The 18,367-nt window shown below is 44.1% G+C and overlaps 1 protein-coding gene across 1 annotated transcript in view; it reads left to right on the forward strand.

Moving 5' to 3' along the window:
* The first annotated feature begins 602 nt into the window (after nt 1-602).
* The window catches only part of VPS13D (vacuolar protein sorting 13 homolog D), a 333,705-nt gene continuing 315,940 nt past the window's right edge, over nt 603-18,367 (forward strand). The window contains exons 1-2 of the mRNA XM_038746364.1: nt 603-684; nt 9,059-9,231. Of these exons, the coding sequence (XP_038602292.1) occupies nt 9,135-9,231 (97 nt within the window). The 5' untranslated portion in view covers nt 603-684; nt 9,059-9,134. The remainder of the gene's footprint in view (nt 685-9,058; nt 9,232-18,367) is intronic.

Genomic DNA, 18,367 nt, shown 5'->3' on the forward strand with positions numbered 1-18,367 from the left:
GAGTAATAAATATGTACAAACATATATACATATATACAAACATATATACAAACACATATAAACACACATATATAAACATATACATGCAAACATGCATACACATATACACACATACACATATATGCATATACATGCATGTATATATGTATGTGTACATGTGCATATATGTATATATATGTATGTATATGCATGCATGCGTGTATAGGTATACATACACATACATATAGGTATGTATATTATATGTATATGCATGTGTACATGTATCGGTATACATACATATACATGTATATGTACATGCACACATATATATATATATATATATATATATATATATATACATATATACAGTACAGTGCTCCGCGCACAGTAAGCCCCCAATAAATACGATTGAATGAGTGAATGAATGAATGAATGAACGAACGAACGAATGAATTAATGAATGAATGAATGGATGGATGAATGAATGAATGAATGAATGAATGGATGAATGCCTAGGATTGAGTGAGGGAGAGGCCGAGGCGCGGGCCCGCCCCGCCCATCGATGCCTCCGAGCTCGACTCGCCGTCCTGCGGCTCGCGGCCGCTCGATTGGCTGGGTCTGGGCCGGCCCCAGCGGCCCCCGGCGCCATTGACGAGCGGGACGGGCCGCGTTGTGCCGGGCCGCGCTGCGAGGGGACACGGGCAGGTAGTCGCTCGGCCGGGCGGGGACCCCTCCTCACCCTCCACCCCCATTCCGCGGGAGCGCGCTTCCCCCCAACGCCCCCCGGGCCGTGGTGGGGGGGGGGGGTGGGCGGGCGTCCCGCTCTCGTCCGCCCCCTTCAGGCCGCCAGGGGAGCAGCAGGCGGGGGGCAGCGGCTCTGACCCTCGGCCGACCTCCACGGGGGGCGCCCCACTCATTCATTCAATCCTCTGCTGTCGGTCATCTTCATTAATGATAATGATGGCATTTATTAACCGCTTACTATGTGCAAAGCACTGTTCTAAACGCTGGGGAGGTTACAAGGGGATCAGGCTGTCCCCCGGGGGGCTCCCAGTCTTCATCCCCATTTTACAGATGAGGGAACTGAGGCACAGAGAATAATAACAATAATAATGATGATGATGGCATTTATTAAGCGCTTACTATGTGCAAAGCACTGTTCTAAGCGCTGGGGAGGTTGCAAGGTGATCAGGCTGTCCCCCGGGGGGCTCCCAGTCTTCATCCCCATTTTACAGATGAGGGAACTGAGTCACAGAGAATAATAATAATGATGATGTCATTTATTAAGTGCTTACTATGTGCAAGGCACTGTTCTAAGCGCTGTGGAGGTTACAAGGTGATCAGGCCGTCCCCTGGGGGACTCCCGGTCTTCATCCCCATTTTACAGATGAGGGAACTGAGGCACAGAGAATAATAATAATGGCATTTATTAAGCGCTTACTATGTGCAAGGCACTGTTCTAAGCGCTGGGGAGGTTACAACGTGATCAGGCTGTCCCCTGGGGGACTCCCAGTCTCCATCTCCATTTTACAGATGAGAGAACTGAGGCACAGAGAAGTTAAGTCCTCTGCTGTTAGTCATCTTCATTAATGATAATAGTGATGGCATTTATTAAGCGCTTACTATGTGCAAAGCACTGTTCTAAGCTCTGGGGAGGTTACAAGGTGATCAGGCTGTCCCCCGGAGGGCTCCCAGTCTTCATCCCCATTTTACAGATGAGGGAACTGAGGCACAGAGAAGTTAAGTGACTTGCCCAAAGTCACACAGCTGAGAATGGGCAAAGCCGGGATTTGAACGTACTTTGTGCAGAGCACTCTGCTAAGCTCTTGGGAAGTGCCATTCAGCCACAGAGACAGTCCCTACCCAACACAATTGTCAGCTGTGTGACTTCGGGCAAGTGACTTCACTTCTCTGGGCCTCAGTTCCCTCACCTGTAAAATGGGGATTGACTGTGAGCCCCCCATGGGACAACCTGATCACCTTGTAACCTCCCCAGCGCTTAGAACAGAGCTTTGCACATAGTAAGCACTTAATAAATGCCATCATTATTATTTTTAACGGGCTTATTGTCCAGCACTTAGAGCAGTGCTTTGCACATAGTAAGCGCTTAACAAATCATCATCAATTGTATTTATTGAGCGCTTACTATGTGCAGAGCACTGTACTAAGCGCTTGGGAAGTACAAATTGGCAACATATAGAGACAGTCCCTACCCAACGGTGGGCTCACAGTCTAAAAGGGGGAGACAGAGAACAAAACCAAACATACTAACAAAATAAAATAAATAGAATAGATATGTACAAATGCCATTGTTATTATTTTTATTATTATTATTGAGTGCTTACTGTGTGCAGAGTACACAGTACACTCTCCCCCTCGTCCCCCTCTCCATCCCCCATCTTACCTCCTTCCCTTCCCCACAGCACCTGTATATATGTATATATGTTTGTACATTTTTATTACTCTTTATTTATTTTACTTGTACATATCTATTCTATTTATTTTATTTTGTTAATATGTTTGGTTTTGTTCTCTGTCTCCCCCTTCTAGACTGTGAGCCCACTGTTGGGTAGGGACTGTCTCTATATGTTGCCAACTTGTACTTCCCAAGTGCTTAGTACAGTGCTCTGCACACAGTAAGCGCTCAATAAATACGATTGATTGGTTGATTGCAGAGCACTGTGCGAACCGCTTGGCTAGTACAGTTCAGCAACAGAGCGAGGTGATCCTTGGCCCCAACGGACTCCCAGATCGCCCCCACCCCCACCCCCACCCCCTTTCTCATTGGTCCTACTGGCCGAGGAGGAGGCCCAGAGAAGCAGCATGACCTAGTAGTTAGAACCCAGAAAGTCATGAGTTCTAATCCCGGCTCTGCCACTTGCCTGCTGTGTGACCTTGGACAAGTCTGTTCACATAATAATAATAATGGCATTTATTAAGCACTTACTGTTTGCGCTGTTCTAAGCGCTGAGGAGGTTACTAAGTGATCAGGTTGTCCCACGTGGAGCTCACAGTCTTCATCCCCATTTTACAGATGAGGGAACTGAGGCCCAGAGAAGTTAAGTGACTTGCCCAAAGTCACACCGCTGACAGTTGGCAGAGCTGGGATTTGAACCCATGACCTCTGACTCCAAAGCCCGGCTCTTTCCACTGAGCCATGCTGCTTCCCTGGGCCTGCTTTGTGAGCTTAGGCAAGTCACTTCACTTGTCTGTGCCTCAGTTACCTCATCTGTAAAATGGAGGTTGAGACTGTGAGCCCCACGGGTGACAGGGACTGTGATATATGCAGCCATATATCTATAGTTCTGTTTATTTATATTGATGCCTGTTTACTTGTTTCGATGAAAGCAGCGTGGTGTAGTGGATAGAGCACGTGCCTGGGAGTCAATAGGTTATGGGTTCATTCATTCAATCGTATTTATTGAGCACTTACTGTGTGCAGAGCACTGTACTAAGCGCTTGGGAAGTACAAGTCGGCAACATATAGAGACAGTCCCTACCCAACAATGGGCTCACAGTCTAGAAGGGGGAGACAGACAACAAAACATGTGGACAGGTGTCAAGTCATCAGAACAAATAGAGTTAAAGCTAGTTGCACATCATTAACAAAATAAATAGAATAGTAAATATGTACAAGTAAAATAAATAGAGTAATAGATCTGTACAAACATATACAGGTGTTGTGGGGAGGGGAAGGAGGTAGGGTGGGGGGGATGGGGAAGAGGAGAGGGAAAAGGGGGCTCAGTCTGGGAAGGCCTCCTGGAGGAGGTGAGCTCTCAGTAGGGCTTTGAAGGGAGAAAGAGAGCTAGCTTGGAAGATGTGCGGAGGGAGGGCATTCCAGGCCAGGGGGAGGACGTGGGCCGGGGGTCGACGGCGGGACGGGCGAGAACGAGTTACAGTGAGGAGGTTAGCGGCGGAGGAGAGGAGGGTGCGGGCTGGGCTGGAGGAGAGAAGGGAGGTGAGGTAGGAGGGGGCAAGGTGATGGACAGCCTTGAAGCTGAGAGTGAGGAGTTTTTGCCTGATTTGTAGGTTGACAGGCAGCCACTGGAGATTTTTGAGGAGGGGAATGACATGCCCAGAGCGTTTCTGCACAAAGATGATCCGGGCAGTAGCGTGAAATATAGACTGAAATGGGGAGAGACAGGAGGATGGGAGATCAGAGAGGAGGCTGATGCAGTAACCTAGTCGGGATAGGATAAGAGATTGAACCAGCAAGGTAGTGGTTTGGATGGAGAGGAAAGGGCGGATCTTGGAGATGTTGCGGAGGTGAGACCGGCAGGTTTTGTTGACGGATTGGATGTGAGGGGTGAACGAGAGAGCGGAGTTGAGGATGACACCAAGTTTGCGGGCTTGTGAGATGGGAAGGATGGTAGTGCCGTCTACGGTGATGGGAAAGTCAGGGGGAGGGAAGATAAGGAGTTCTCTTGGACATGGTTCTAATTCCAGCTCTGCCACTTGTCTGCTCTGTGATTTTGGGCAAGTCACTTCATGTCTCTAGGCCTCAGTTACCTCATCTGTCATGGGGGGATTGAGACTGTGTTCTCCACGTGGGACAGGGACTGTGTCCAACCCCATTTGCTTGCATCTACCCCAGTGCTTTGCACATAGTAAGCACTTAACAAATACCATAATAATAATTATTATTATTGTTACTATCCCAAATGGGGAATGGGACGCATTTCCTCATTCCTGGTCAGGGGGAAGGGAAGAAGAGGAGGAGGAGGACAAAGTTGCCTGACTCGCTCCCTTTGCTTTTCCCCGCCCCACAGCACCTTTGTATCTATGTCTATATCTATAATTCTGTTTAATTAGATTGATGCCTGTTTACTTGTTTCGATGGAAGCAGCATTCGTTGTCGTATTTATTGAGCGCTTACTGTGTGCAGAGCACTGTACTAAGCGCTTGAGCTTGGTGTAGTGAATAGAGTCCAGACCTGGGAGTCAGAAAGTCACGGGTTCTAATCCCGGCTCCGCTACTTGTCTGCTGTGTGACCTTGGGCCATTCACTTTACTTCTCTGTGCCTGTTACCTCATTTGTAAAATGGGGATCGAGACTCTGAACCCCAGTGTGGGACAGGGACTGTGTCCAATCTGATTTGTTTGCATCTACCACGCTTAGTACGGTGCCTTGCACACAGTAAGTGCTTAAGAAATACCATAATTATTATTATTGCTATTAACTGAAATGGGGAATGGGAAGCATTTCTGCATTCCTGGGCAGGGGGAAGGGAGGAGGAAGAGGACGAGTAACCTCGACTCCTTCCCTTTGCTCTCCCTTGCCCACAGAGCATATATATCTATGTATGTATCTACAATTGTATTTATTTATATTGATGCCTGTTTACTTGTGTCGATGGAAGCAGCATGATGTAGTGGCTAGAGCCTGGGCCTGAGAGGGTCATGGGTTCTAATCCTGGCTCCGCCACATAATAATAATAATAATAATAATAATAATAATAGTATTTGTTAAGTGCTTACTATGTGCAAAGCACTGTTCTAAGCGCTGGAGAGGTTACATGGTGATCAGGTTGTCCCACGGGGGGTTCACAGTTTTAATCCCCATTTTACAGATGAGGTAACTGAGGCCCTGAGAAGTTAAGTGACTTGCCCAAAGTCACACAGCTGACAAGTGGCGGAGCCGGGACTTGAACCCATGACCTCTGACTCCAAAGTCCGGGCTCGTTCCACTGAGCAATGCTGCTTCTCTTGTCTGCTATGCAACCTTGGGCAAGACTGTAAGCCTGTTGTGGGCAGGGATTGCCTCTCTTTATTGCTGAATTGTACTTCCCAAGCACTTAGTACAGTGCTCTGCACATAATACACACTCAGTAAATACAACTGAATGAATGAAGTCACTTCACTTCTCTGGGCCTGAGTTCCCTCATCTGGAAAATGGGGATTGAGACTGTGAACCCCATGTGAGACAGGGACTGCGTCCAACCCGATTTGCTTGGATCCACCCGGCGCTTAGTACAGTGCCTGGCACAAATACCATTATTATGATGTGGGTCTTCCCCACCCCCCTGCTGAGACTGTTGTGGACAGGGATTGTCTCTCTTTATTGCTGTATTGTACTTTCCAAGCCCTTAGTCCAGTGCTCTGGACACAGTAAGCGCTCAGTAAATCCAGTTGAGTGAATGAATGACGAAGATCAGTCCTTTGTTGACCCGTTTTCCTCCCTCTTCTGAGTATCCTGCTTGTCTCTCCGGCTCCTGCACCTTTTCATCTCCTAGGGCTCGAACTCCCACTAATTACACACCTCTCTCCACCCTGGGAAGGGGTTGGGTGGCTTCACTGGCCTCCTTCGGGAGAAGGGGTCCGGCCCAAGGTCATGAACCACATGGGGCCGGGGGCAAGGACACAGTAGTCCAACTTTCGCCTGTCACCCTCAATGCTTCTCCACGCACAGTTGGAGGCTGCAGGGCTGAGTGTGGGAGGGACTGATCTGCGTCGATGCTAAAAAGATTGGGTGTCGGGTCCTGGCCGACTCCCTCTGTTGCTTAGCAAGCAATAATAATAACAACTGTGGTGTTTTTTAAGCGCTTACAATGGGCCAAGCACTGTTCTAAGCCCTGGGGTAGATACAAGGCAATCAGGTTAGACATTGTCCCTGTCCCATGATCATTCATTCAGTCGTATTTATTGAGCACTTACTGTGTGCAGAGCACCGTACTAAGCGCTTGGAAAGTACAATACAGCAATAAAGAGAGACAAAACCTGCCCACACTGGGCTTACAGTCTAGAAGGGGTGAGACAGACATCAAAACAAGTAAAGAGGCATCAACATAAATAGAATTATGGATATATACCAATCAAAACAAACAGGCATCAATATAAATAGAATTATAGATATGCACGTATATACATAGGTGCTTTGGGGTGGGGAGAGGAGAAAAGCAAAGCTCACAGTCTCAATCCCCATTTTACAGATGAGGTCACTGAGGCACAGAGAAGTTAAATGACTTGCCCAAGGTCACACACTAGACAAGTGGCAGAACTGGGATTAGAACCCGCGACCTCTGACTCCCAAGCCAGTGCTCTTGCTAATAGGCCATTCTGCTTCTCTTGCTTCAGAGTAGGAATCACCTAATGGATGAAAAATGTGTGTGTGGCTCAGTGGAAAGAGCCTGGGCTTTGAAGTCAGAGTCCATGGGTTCAAATCCCGGCTCTGCCAATTGCCAGCTGTGTGACTTTGGGCAGGTCACTTCACTTCTCTGTGCCTCAGTTACCTCATCTGTAAAATGGGGATTAAAACTGTGAGCCCCCCCCGTGGGGCAACCTGATCACCTTGTAACCTCCCCAGTGCTTAGAACAGTGCTTTGCACATAGTAAGCGCTTAATAAATGCTATCATTATTGTTATTATCATTAAACAGTATTGGATTTGGAAGAAACAGGCAGGGATTCCTGCAGGTGGATTGTTGAACCAGGGAAAAAAGCTTAAAACTCCCCTTTCATATGTCTTTGGCCCAGCATTGGTATTCTGCTTAGCCCAACGTGGCTGTTGTTTTCTCTCTAGTTTGCCCCCATCGGCTACTAACTGATGCCCCTTACCAAGTTGCCTTTTTTTGGGCGGGGGGTATTTGTTAAGGGCTTACTATGTGCCAGGCACTGTACTAAGCACTGGAGTAAATACACGTTAATTCCGGTTGGACACAGTCCATGTCCCACATAGGGCTCATAATCTTAATCCTCGTTACAAAAGTAACGGAGGCCCAGACAAGTCCAAGGTCACACAGAAGAAAAGTGGTGGAGCAGAATTAGAACCCAGGTCCTCTTCCCCCCAGGCCTGTACTCTTTCCACTAGGCCACGCTGCCTTTCACTCGATTTTTTTTCCTTCCGTACCTCTCCTTTAATAGCTATTGAAAGTGATGTAAACTGAGAAGAGATGCCAAGTTCACAGTGTGGGAACTCACATTCACTTTTCTTTTCCCATCAAGTGCTTTGAGGTTGGCATTTCAAAACGTTGGTGTTGGGTGCCCAATTTAATGGCTAAAAGAAAGTTGTGTGTACAAGTGACCGGTAAACTGCCCATAACTATGTTGCAATACTCGTGGACAGTAAAAATTGAAAATGGACTATTCGTTTATTTATTGTTCATGACCCTTGGCCTGATGGGATTTTTGAGCCATACAATCCCTGTTTGGAAAACATTTCCCCTTCTGATTGTTTTTATAACTTTTTAACATTAAAAAATACAAACAAAAACCTTTGTAGACCTAAGCCAAAGTGATGTCACTTTAACCCTTACTATGTTCAGAGCCCTGTACTAAGCACTTGGGGGAGTACAATGCAATAGAGTTAATCATTTAGTTCACTAATTGCCTACAGTGTACTAGCCACCTAAAGACTTGCCATGAGATGCATGGTTAATTCTTAGTTCCTTTTTATATCCTTTTCGTTAGTTTGGTGACAATTAGTTTGGGGAAGAACATTTGAAAAGTATTCTAAAGGAAAAAATGTTTCAATTGGGATTGATGTCAAATTCACAGTTTCAAAGCTGACGACAATTTGAATGTCAGAGAGGGTATTCATTCAGTCGTATTTATTGAGCGCTTACTGTGTGCAGAGCACTGTACTAAGCACTTAGTGGGTATAAGCGGTCAGGCAAGGCTGTCATCTAAGGACGTTAGGAATCTTATGCCAGATCCCCTTGCTGAGCTGATCCGTGGTAATAAAATTATCCTGCCAGTGCTTTGGTGCCCTTAAGTGTAAAATGGCATTTTCGGAAGATAATTTTATATATAAAAAGTAAAATAGGCTAAGCATTGTCTCTGGGCCTTTGGAATTTCATGTATGGACTTTCTCTTTAGAACCCAGGGAAAGTATTCTTTGCCGTTTGGTGGAAAACTTGAGCAAGGGTTATGAAATAAATCCATGTTCTCTTTGATGGAGTATAGGAGCTTCAGCTCAGGTTCATAAACTATGAGAAATCATTTCAAAAAACCTCATCAATTTTTAGATGCATTGGGGTTATTATATATGAAAGAGAGAAAATTTTTTATGGGAGTCACAATTTGGCTGTTGAGGGAGTCACCTTGAATGCCTCTATTGATTCCTCTTTTGTTCTCTCCTGATAGGCATTTCTATAACCATGAGAGAAAGAAACGGAGAATGATGGCAGAATCGTAAAAATCATCTTCTCAAGGCACAGTCATGTTGGAAGGTCTTGTAGCGTGGGTTCTCAATACCTATTTGGGCAAATATGTCAATAACCTGAACACAGATCAACTCTCTGTGGCCCTTCTCAAAGGTAAGAGCGCATATATGTGCACATCCCCTTCCTCCCCCCACCTCCCCCTCAAACATGTGTGCCGCTCTGGCACTGCATAACATTTTATAAATGTATATTTTTTCTGCAGTAAAAGCTTGGGTGGTAAGTTGTTTTAATATTTGGACTGAGTTTCGTTGACATTTTCTTTATCGAGTAATGATATCAAAGACAGTTTATAGTTAAAACTGAAATCATTGACATTTTCTTTACCAAGTAATGATATCAAAGGCAGTTTATAGTTAAAACTGAAATCATTACCATAAACCCACTTCTTAGATACTTTGAATGTCAAGGAGAAAATTGGTTTTTGAAAACACTGCTGCCTTTTATCATAATTCTCTACCTTTTTATATTTAGAATAATAATTACGGTATCTGTTAAGCGCTTACTATGTGCCAGGCACTGTACTAATTGCTGGGGTGGATACAAGCAAATCGGGTTGGATGCAGTCCTTGTCCCACTTGGGGCTCCCAGTCTCAATCCCCATTTTACAGATGAGGGAACTGAGGTCTCGAGAAGTGAAGTGACTTGCCAAAGGTCACCTAGCAGACAAGTGGCGGAGCCGGAATTAGAACCCATGACCGTCTGACTCCGAGGCCCATGCTCTATCCACTGCACTATGCTGCTTCTCTAGAATTCTTTATATATTCTTTAGAATACATAAAATGTATTTGGAATAATAAAGTTCATGTCAAAATACTGTGAGCCCGTTGTTGGGTAGGGATTGTCTCTACCTGTTGCCTAATTGTACTTTCCAAGCGCTTACTCTAGTGCTCTCAATACAATTGAAGGAATCAAATATTTTAAAAATTAGTATGTCTTCTGTTGAAGTAAGGTAAAATTTTTTGTTTAAGGTATTGTTGGATTATCAAAGCTTTTAGTGTCATGTTTATTATGAAAGAAGACTGCACCATATTAATGGGATCTTTGAGGTGAAACATAGGTCCCCCAAACTAAAGGTTTGAAACCCATCCATCTATGCTTGGTGACCTATGTGTAAAACACCGATATACGGTAATCTGAAAATAAACTAAATTTCAGTCATTTTTTTCAGTTGTGTCATAAAAGTAGGCAGGGTTGTCTTTCAAAAGTATTTTCAGGTGGGTACCACAGAGCTGTGGTTTAGCTTCACCTCAGAATTGATGGGACTACATATCTCTTGTTATTAGGTTTTACCTTTGACAAATTATTCTTTTTTCTTGAGGTACATTGTGGCAGATTTCCCAATAGGCCTCTAAGGCCCTTATCTAAGTGGAAAAATCTGTGAGAGAGGAGGGGTGAGACATCAGTTTTTCAGGGAAAAAATAAATAAGAATTTACTCATTCAAGGTACTTTTAGATGTTATTTTCATTAGCTTTTAGAGCTCTCTGAAGTATCTGAGCACACTGCGACCCAGATGGTAATAATAAATTGATATTAAGTGCTTTCCATGTGCCAAAGTATTATGCTAAGTGCTAGTGTGTAGGGTGCAGTGTAGTGGAATCATTTCTGTCACTGTGGCAGCTGAAAGGAGTGTGACTCAGGCGTGGCATGGTCACATTATTGAGAAAGCTATTAAAAAAAACAAAAATAAACAAACAAAAAAAAAGGGACAGCAACAGGCTCGAATGCGTATGGGAACCACAATGATAACTCCATTCCTGTGTACATTCCATCGTGAACTGGAGCCCCTCAAATGTTTTTATACAGGCTGTTTGGGAGGTAGCGTCTTTCCCTGTGAGTTTCTCTGGCAGTAGTTAGGTGTTACCACCAAAAAACAGCCCAGTGGCCTTTTCTTTTTAAGTACTGAAGCACTTGCTATTCACCCCACCCTCAGCCTCACAACTCTTATCATTACACTCTGCCATTTTCCCTCTCTTTGATTTTTTAAAATGTCTGTCTCCCCCCCCTGGACTGCAAGCTCCATGTGGGCAGAGCATCATCTCTACCAACTCTATTGTATTCCTTTCCTAAGCAGTTAATACAGTTCTCTGCACATAATAAGCGCTTAATAAATACCACTATTTGATTTTAATTCTAATTCTAAGCGGACACCTGGAAAAAAGCCTTTTAAAATGTAATTTGTACAGGGAAAGATGGTACAGTCGTGTTGATTAAGAATCATAAGATTGAGCGTAAAAGAAAAAGGTAACCTGAAACTTGGTTTCACCTGCAGCGTGGCTCAGTGGAAAGAGCCCGGACTTGGGAGTCAGAGGTCATGGGTTCGAATCCCGGCTCTGCCACATGTCTGCTGTGTGACCTTCAGCAAGTCACTTAACTTCTCTGGGCCTCAGTTTCCTCATCTGTAAAATGGGGATTAAGACTGTGAGCCCCACGTGGGACAACCTGATCACCTTGTATCACCGCCCCCCCCCCCCCGCGCTTAGAACAGTGCTTTGCACACAGTAAGCGCGTAACAAACAAATGCCATTATTACCTAAGGTTGCTGGAAGTGGGGGATTGCCCAGCTAGAACTCTTAGATGAAGACAAACAGCAGCCCTGCCTTAAGTTCCTTCAGAAATGAAAGTAGGGAGATTTTGCAATGGTAACTGCCATGCTCCAGCTCTTCCTTCCTCATTATTCCCAATTTCTCCTGTTCATTAGTCCTAATCCATTCCCGTGTGGCTAATTGCAGAACAGGCCCAAAGCGTTAGCTGTGGTTTCATAACTCATCCATAGGCTCTGACCCCAGCCGAAGGAGGAGCTACTAAATGAAAAGCGAAACTGACCCAGAAGTCCTTGTCCCCTTCAATTTTTAACCAGGGTTGCAAATGCGGAATGAACCTGACTCGGTGGCAGAGGGCAGACAACAGGGTTGAAGAGACAGCACAACAGAGACCTGGGTGAACCACAAATCAATATGGCAATGTGGTCTAGTGGAAAGAGCATGGTTCTGAGAATCAGGAGACCCAGCTCTTACCTCCGGCTCTGCCAACCGCCTGCTGTGTGACCATGGGCAAGTCACTTAACATATCCATGCCTCAGTTTTCTAATCTGTAGAATGCCTAAGGTCACCCAAGGTCAAGGTTACTTAACTTATTGGTGCCTTGGTTTCCTCATTTGTAAAACAGGGATAAAATACCTGTTCTTCCTCCCTCTGAGACTGTGTATTATGTGGGACGGCGATTGTGTCCTGTCTAATTATCTCATATCTACCTGTATGTTTAGCATGGTGCTGGGTGTATTATAAGCATGTAATATAATAGAAAAGAGAATCCTTTTTTCTTTCAGGTGGAAAAAATGGCTTAAGCAGAGTTGCCATTGCCCACAAAACTCAAGGCAAAAGTTAAGCATACTTTATCCAAGTTTTTGAATAATTGTGGTTTTTTTCAGAACTTACTATATGCCAAGCACTATACTAAGCACTGGAATAGATACTAGATAATTAGTTTGGACCCAGTCCCTGTTCTACATGGGGCTCACAGTCTAAGTAGGAGGGAGAAAAGGTACTGAGTCCCCATAGTATAATTGAGAAAACGGAGGCACAGAGAAGGTAAATGCCTTGTCCCAGGTCACACAGCAGGTGAGTGACAGAGCTGGAACTCGAACCACGTTCTCTGATTCAGGCCTGTGCTCTTTCCACTAGGCCATACTGCTTTTGAATTCTCCCAAGCACTTAGAACAGTGCTCTGTACATAGTAAGTGCTCAATAAATGCCATTGATTTTAAAATGCAGTATTCTTTAGTGTTGTGGTGAGGCTAGAGACTGGTAGTCCTGTCAGAATAATAATAATAATAATAATAATAATAATAATGGCATTTATTAAGCACTTACTATTGGCAAAGCACTGTTCTAAGCACTGGGGAGGATACAAGGTGATCAGGTTGTCCCACGGGGGACTCACAGTCTTAATCCCCATTTTACAGGTGAGGGAAGTGAGGCACAGAGAAGTTAAGTGACTTGCCCAAAGTCACACAGGTGACAATTGGTGGAGCCGGGATTTGAATCCATGACCTCTGACACCAAAGCCTGTGCTCTTTCCACTGAGCCACGCTGCTTCTCTATGCTGAATGCATTTTTCACTGTCCATTTTGGCTGGAATGCAGAAACAGAAATAGGGGAAGTTCTGATGGGTAAAAATTACCATTGATTGGTATAACTAAGTGCTTAGTACAGTGCCCTGCATACAGCAAGTGTTCAGTAGATACCATTGATGGCGTAGTGGATAGAGCGCAGGTCTGGGAGTCAGAAGGTCATGAGTTCTAATTCCGACTCCTCCACCTGTCTGCTGTGTGACCTTGGGCAAGTCACATAACTTCACTGTGCTTCAATTACCTCATCCATAAAATAGGGATCGAGACTGTGAGCCCCTTGTGGGCCAGGGACTGTGTCCAACCGGATTTGCTTGTATTCACTGCAGCGCTTAGTACAGTGCCTGGCACATAGCATTTAACAAATACCATAATTATTATTATTAATAATAACACGCATCTGGATGCATCAGAGCCCAGTATCAGAAGAAGTATTGCATTGTGTTGGATATGGAATGGGTACTAGAGTTCAAGTCTTCCTTAATACAGGGTTTTACAAGAATCTGTCCCTTGTGTTAAAGGAAAATCCATCAATCAATAGTATTTATGGAACACCTACCATGGACAGAGCACTGAACAAAGTGCCTGTAAGAGTAATGATAATAATAATAATTATGGTATTTGTTAAGCGCTTACTATGTGCAAAGCACAGTTCTGAACACTGGGGAGGATACGAGATGATCAAGTTGTCCCACATGGGGCTCACAGTCTTAATCCCCATTTTACAGGTGAGGGAACTGAGGCACAGAGAAGTTAAGTGAGTTGCCCAAAGGCACACAGCTGACAAGCGGCAGTGCCGGAATTTGAACCAATGACTTCTGACTCCCAAGTCCGTGCTCTTTCCACTGAGCCATGCTTGCTACAGTACAGAGAGAAAACACAATCTCTGCCTTTGAGGAGCTTGCAATCTAGTGTAGGATGCGGATAGGGAGAAGAGGATGGAAAGATGGATATGTGAAGGAGTTAATAGTTTAGATAGAGTACATAAATCAGTATGTCCAAAATGGGGTGTATATGTCAGGTAAGAATGGAGCCTCATAGAGCTCAGATTCTTAAGCATTGAATTTCTTTGGACTCATCCAGTGGCACTATCTCTTCCCACCCATTCTCCTCTTCAACAAATGAGTGAAAAGAAAAGCATTAAATGATAGATGAATGACAGTAACCGATAGTATTTTTATGGTTCTATTTGCATAGAGAGATTAAAGCTATTAGGACTAGATTGAAAGAGCAGAGATAGAAGGATTAATGAATTATTCGAAGAAGACTGTTTGGGTCTTGTGTTTATCTGATTCTACAAGATAAGAATGAGGTAAACAGTGATTAAATATGAGTAACTTCCTATGTCGAACCCATTATCTGCAGCATCTTGCAGTTGCACGTTAAATGTGTTTGTTTTTTAAAAGAATATTCATAGAAATAGAATATTGGAATATTAATAGAATAATAGGCTGTTAGTAGACTTATAACTGTCATATTGGTTGACAAAGAAGTAACTTATTTCATCTTTATGCCTAAAATGGATTACTAGCTGTCATTAGGAGAGCTCTCTCAGATATAGTTACGGGGCAGATGTATATTAACTTGTGGTAGCCTTGCATATTTCACAAACAAAGTTAAAATTAAAATTTGATGGTTTTGAGTGGAAGCTGATGTGAAACTAATTGATTAAATGACAAGTGAATTAGCACAAATCCTCCAGAATTCCAAATTTTGAGTGTTTCACATTTGCCAAAGTGTCAGAGGTAAATCATACAAGACCAGCAGTCAGTTCCAGGGTTGTGTTATTTATATCTGCAATTCTGTGGTTTTTTTTTTTTTCTTTTCACAAAGCCCCTTCGGTGACAGTAACAGATCCTGTAGGCAAGGGAAAAGCACCAGATGTCGTCTCTTTATACTTCAGGAAAGCTTTTAGTTTTGTACCATCAGCAGCTTATTAGCGAGCTAGAAAAGTATAAAATTGACTGTATTGTTGTGTGGGTGTCCAACTGCTGTGGGGTTTACACCCAATTATCAGTGGCTCAGTGGCAGCAGTAAATGGTGCTCTGTAGGGATTAGTGTTGACACAAGTTCTATTCAGTACCTTGATCAGTAACTGGGCCAAAGGAAATGAGAACCTGCCGATCAGATTTGCAGATGATACTAAATTGGGCTGCAAACACTTGGGAAGACAAGAATAGAATTCCAAGTGTCTTAGATGGGAAAAGTGGTCTTTCAGGAGCAGGGTGCAATTCAGTAGGGACAAGTCAAGGTAGGCATGAAAAACAAGGAACACAAGTACTGGATGGAGAAAGGCTATGTGAAATGTAGCAATAAAGAACCTGGGTGTCCTAGTTGACAAAAAACTGATTTTTTGTTGTGGGCAGGGAACCAGTCACTTAACTGTGTGATTCTTCCAAAGGAGTTAGAGCATTGCACTAAATGGATGCTTTAATGGATTCTACTATTACTGAATTAAAGTCAGCAATTTAGTGTCATTATTGAAAAAGACAGCATGAACAAAATACATTATAACAAAATAACAGACACAGTCCCTGCCCCCAATGAACTTACAGTCTAGAGGGGGAGCTCCATTTCATAGAGATGGAATAGTAAGATGATTTGTTGGCCACAGTAGGATGAAGACCAGGAAAAGGGAGTATTTTCAGCATTTTGGTCTCCTCGCTTTCTTCTCCCCCTCTTCTCTTTTGCAGTTTTTGGCTGGATGAGCCTTGAGTAACCAGCTTGTGCAGCAGATACAGATGAAAGAATGGAATTAGCATTTTTCATTACTGATCTTGGCGCTGGGTAGAATTCAGGAAGTGATTTCAGATTATCGAAACAGCTAACCTATCCTTTTGTAAATTCTGCCAGCCTTGGTGCTTATATAGATTTTTTTATTAGAGATGGGGAGACATTGGACCACAGGAAAAAGCTGCTCATGGCAGTCTTCTTCCAGGAAATTAAATGATCATTTCTGTTATTGAGCATTCATTAGACACCCACGGAGTACTTGGTACTCTACAAAATACAAAAAAACCCCCATGCTTTCTATCCTCATGGTGGTTATTTTTTATCAGGGTGAGTTTTTGTGGCAGTATCAGTGTGAGTGGATGGCGGAGTTCATTCATTCAAATGTGTTTATTGAGCACTTATTGTGTTCAGAGCACTGTACTAAGTGCTTGAGAGAGTACCATACAACAATAAACAGACACATTCCCTGCCCACAACCAGCTTACAGTCTGGGGGCAGGCGGAGACAGACATTAATATAAATAATAAATTACATATATGTACATAAGTGTTGTGGGGCTAGGTTGGACGCGGTCTATCAATTCTTTCTTGCTTCCTTGGGGAGCACATCCGCTCACATTGCCTCAACTTTCACTTTTAGGAAGATGCTTCCCAAATCCTCTTCACTATTCCTAGTCTGTCTCCTCAACAATCACAGATTTCCTCCTGCCTCCAGGGTATCTCTACCTGGTTGTTCTGCCACCACTGCAAACTCAACCTACCAAAACTGAACTTCTCATCTTCCCTCCTAAATCCTTTTGTCCAGGTAACTTTCTCATCTCAGTTGAAAGTACCCTCTCATCTCCACCCCTCTCAAGCCTGTAACCTTGGCCTCATCTTTGACTCCTTCATCTCTTTCACCCCGCCATACTCTCTGATTCCAAATTCTGTCGATTCTTCCCCCCTCCCAGCATTTCCAAAATCCACCCCCTCTTCTCCATCTAAAGACCCAGCCTCATTGGTTCAGGAAAAGAGAGATGAAGTGAGTTGTCCACAGTCACTCAGTAGGCGACCAAGCTGGGATTAGAACCCAGGTCCTCTGAGTTCTAGGCCTGTGCTCTTGCCACCAGTAATAATGATGGTATTTGTTAAGCGCTTACTATGTGCAGAGCACTGTTCTAAGCGCTGGGGAGGTTACAAGGTGATCAGGTTGTCCCACTGGGGGCTCACAGTCTTCATCCCCATTTTACAGGTGACGTAGCTCATCTGTAATAGTAATAATAGTAATAGTAATGTAATAGTAATGTAATAGTAACAGTGGTAAGCTTGTTAGGGGTAGGGAACGTGCCCTCTAATTCTGTCCTATTGTACTCCCCCAAGAGTTTAGTATGGTGCTCTGCACACAGTAAGCACTTAATAAATGCGACTGCATGAATTGACTGATGAATTGATTGATTATCGAGTGCACACTGAATGCAGTTCACTGAACTAAGCACTTGTCCAAGCAGATAATACTGCTTGCTTCTGGAGGATTGCTTTGGGAGAAGCTCTAAGACCTTTCAAGCTTCTGGGGACTCTTTACACCAGCCATTTTTTAAAAAAACTCCTTCTTTAATACCTAAGCAAACACAGTTAGGTAGTGAGACCATTGAATGACTTTATGGAGATTTTACCTTCTGCTTAATCTACTGCACTCTGGTCCAGTCATCATGTGTGCTCACCATAGTTAAGCCGTCACTGGGCCTTGGGGATAGCGAATTAATGTGTCCTACATACTTGGCTTAAGGGTACAACCTGCTCATTTTTTTTCATTGCTTTCTGTTGTTGCTTTTCACATTTTTTCCCATTCCTCAAGAAACTCCAGTGGTTGCCCATCCACCTTCGCATCAAACAAAAACTCACCATTGGCTTTAAAGCACTCAATCACCTTGCCCTCTCCTATCTCACCTCGGTACTCTCCTACCCAGCCTGCACACTTTGCTCCTCTAATCCTAAACTTCTCACTGTACCTCGATCTCATCTATCTCGCCACCGACTGCTTGCCCATGTCCTCCCTCTAGCCTGAATGCCCTCCCTCTTCAAATCTGACAGACAATTACTCTCCCCTCATTCAAAGCCTTACTGAAGGCACATTTCCTTCTAGCGGCCTTCCCAGACTAAGCCTCACTTTTCCTCATCTCCCACTCCCTAATGCGTTGCCCTGACTTCCTCCATTTGCTCTCCTCCTCCCCGCCTCCCCAGCCTCACGGGACTTAGGTACATATCTGTAATTTATTTATATTAATGTCTGCCCCCTTTTCCCCCCCTCCAGACTGTAAGCTCCTTGTGGTCAGGGAATGGGTCTGTTTATTGTTATATTGTACTCTCCCAAGCACTTAATTCAGTGCTCTG

Source organism: Tachyglossus aculeatus, chromosome 5 (genome assembly GCF_015852505.1).
Source record: "Tachyglossus aculeatus isolate mTacAcu1 chromosome 5, mTacAcu1.pri, whole genome shotgun sequence".
Taxonomy (NCBI): Eukaryota; Metazoa; Chordata; class Mammalia; order Monotremata; family Tachyglossidae; genus Tachyglossus; species Tachyglossus aculeatus.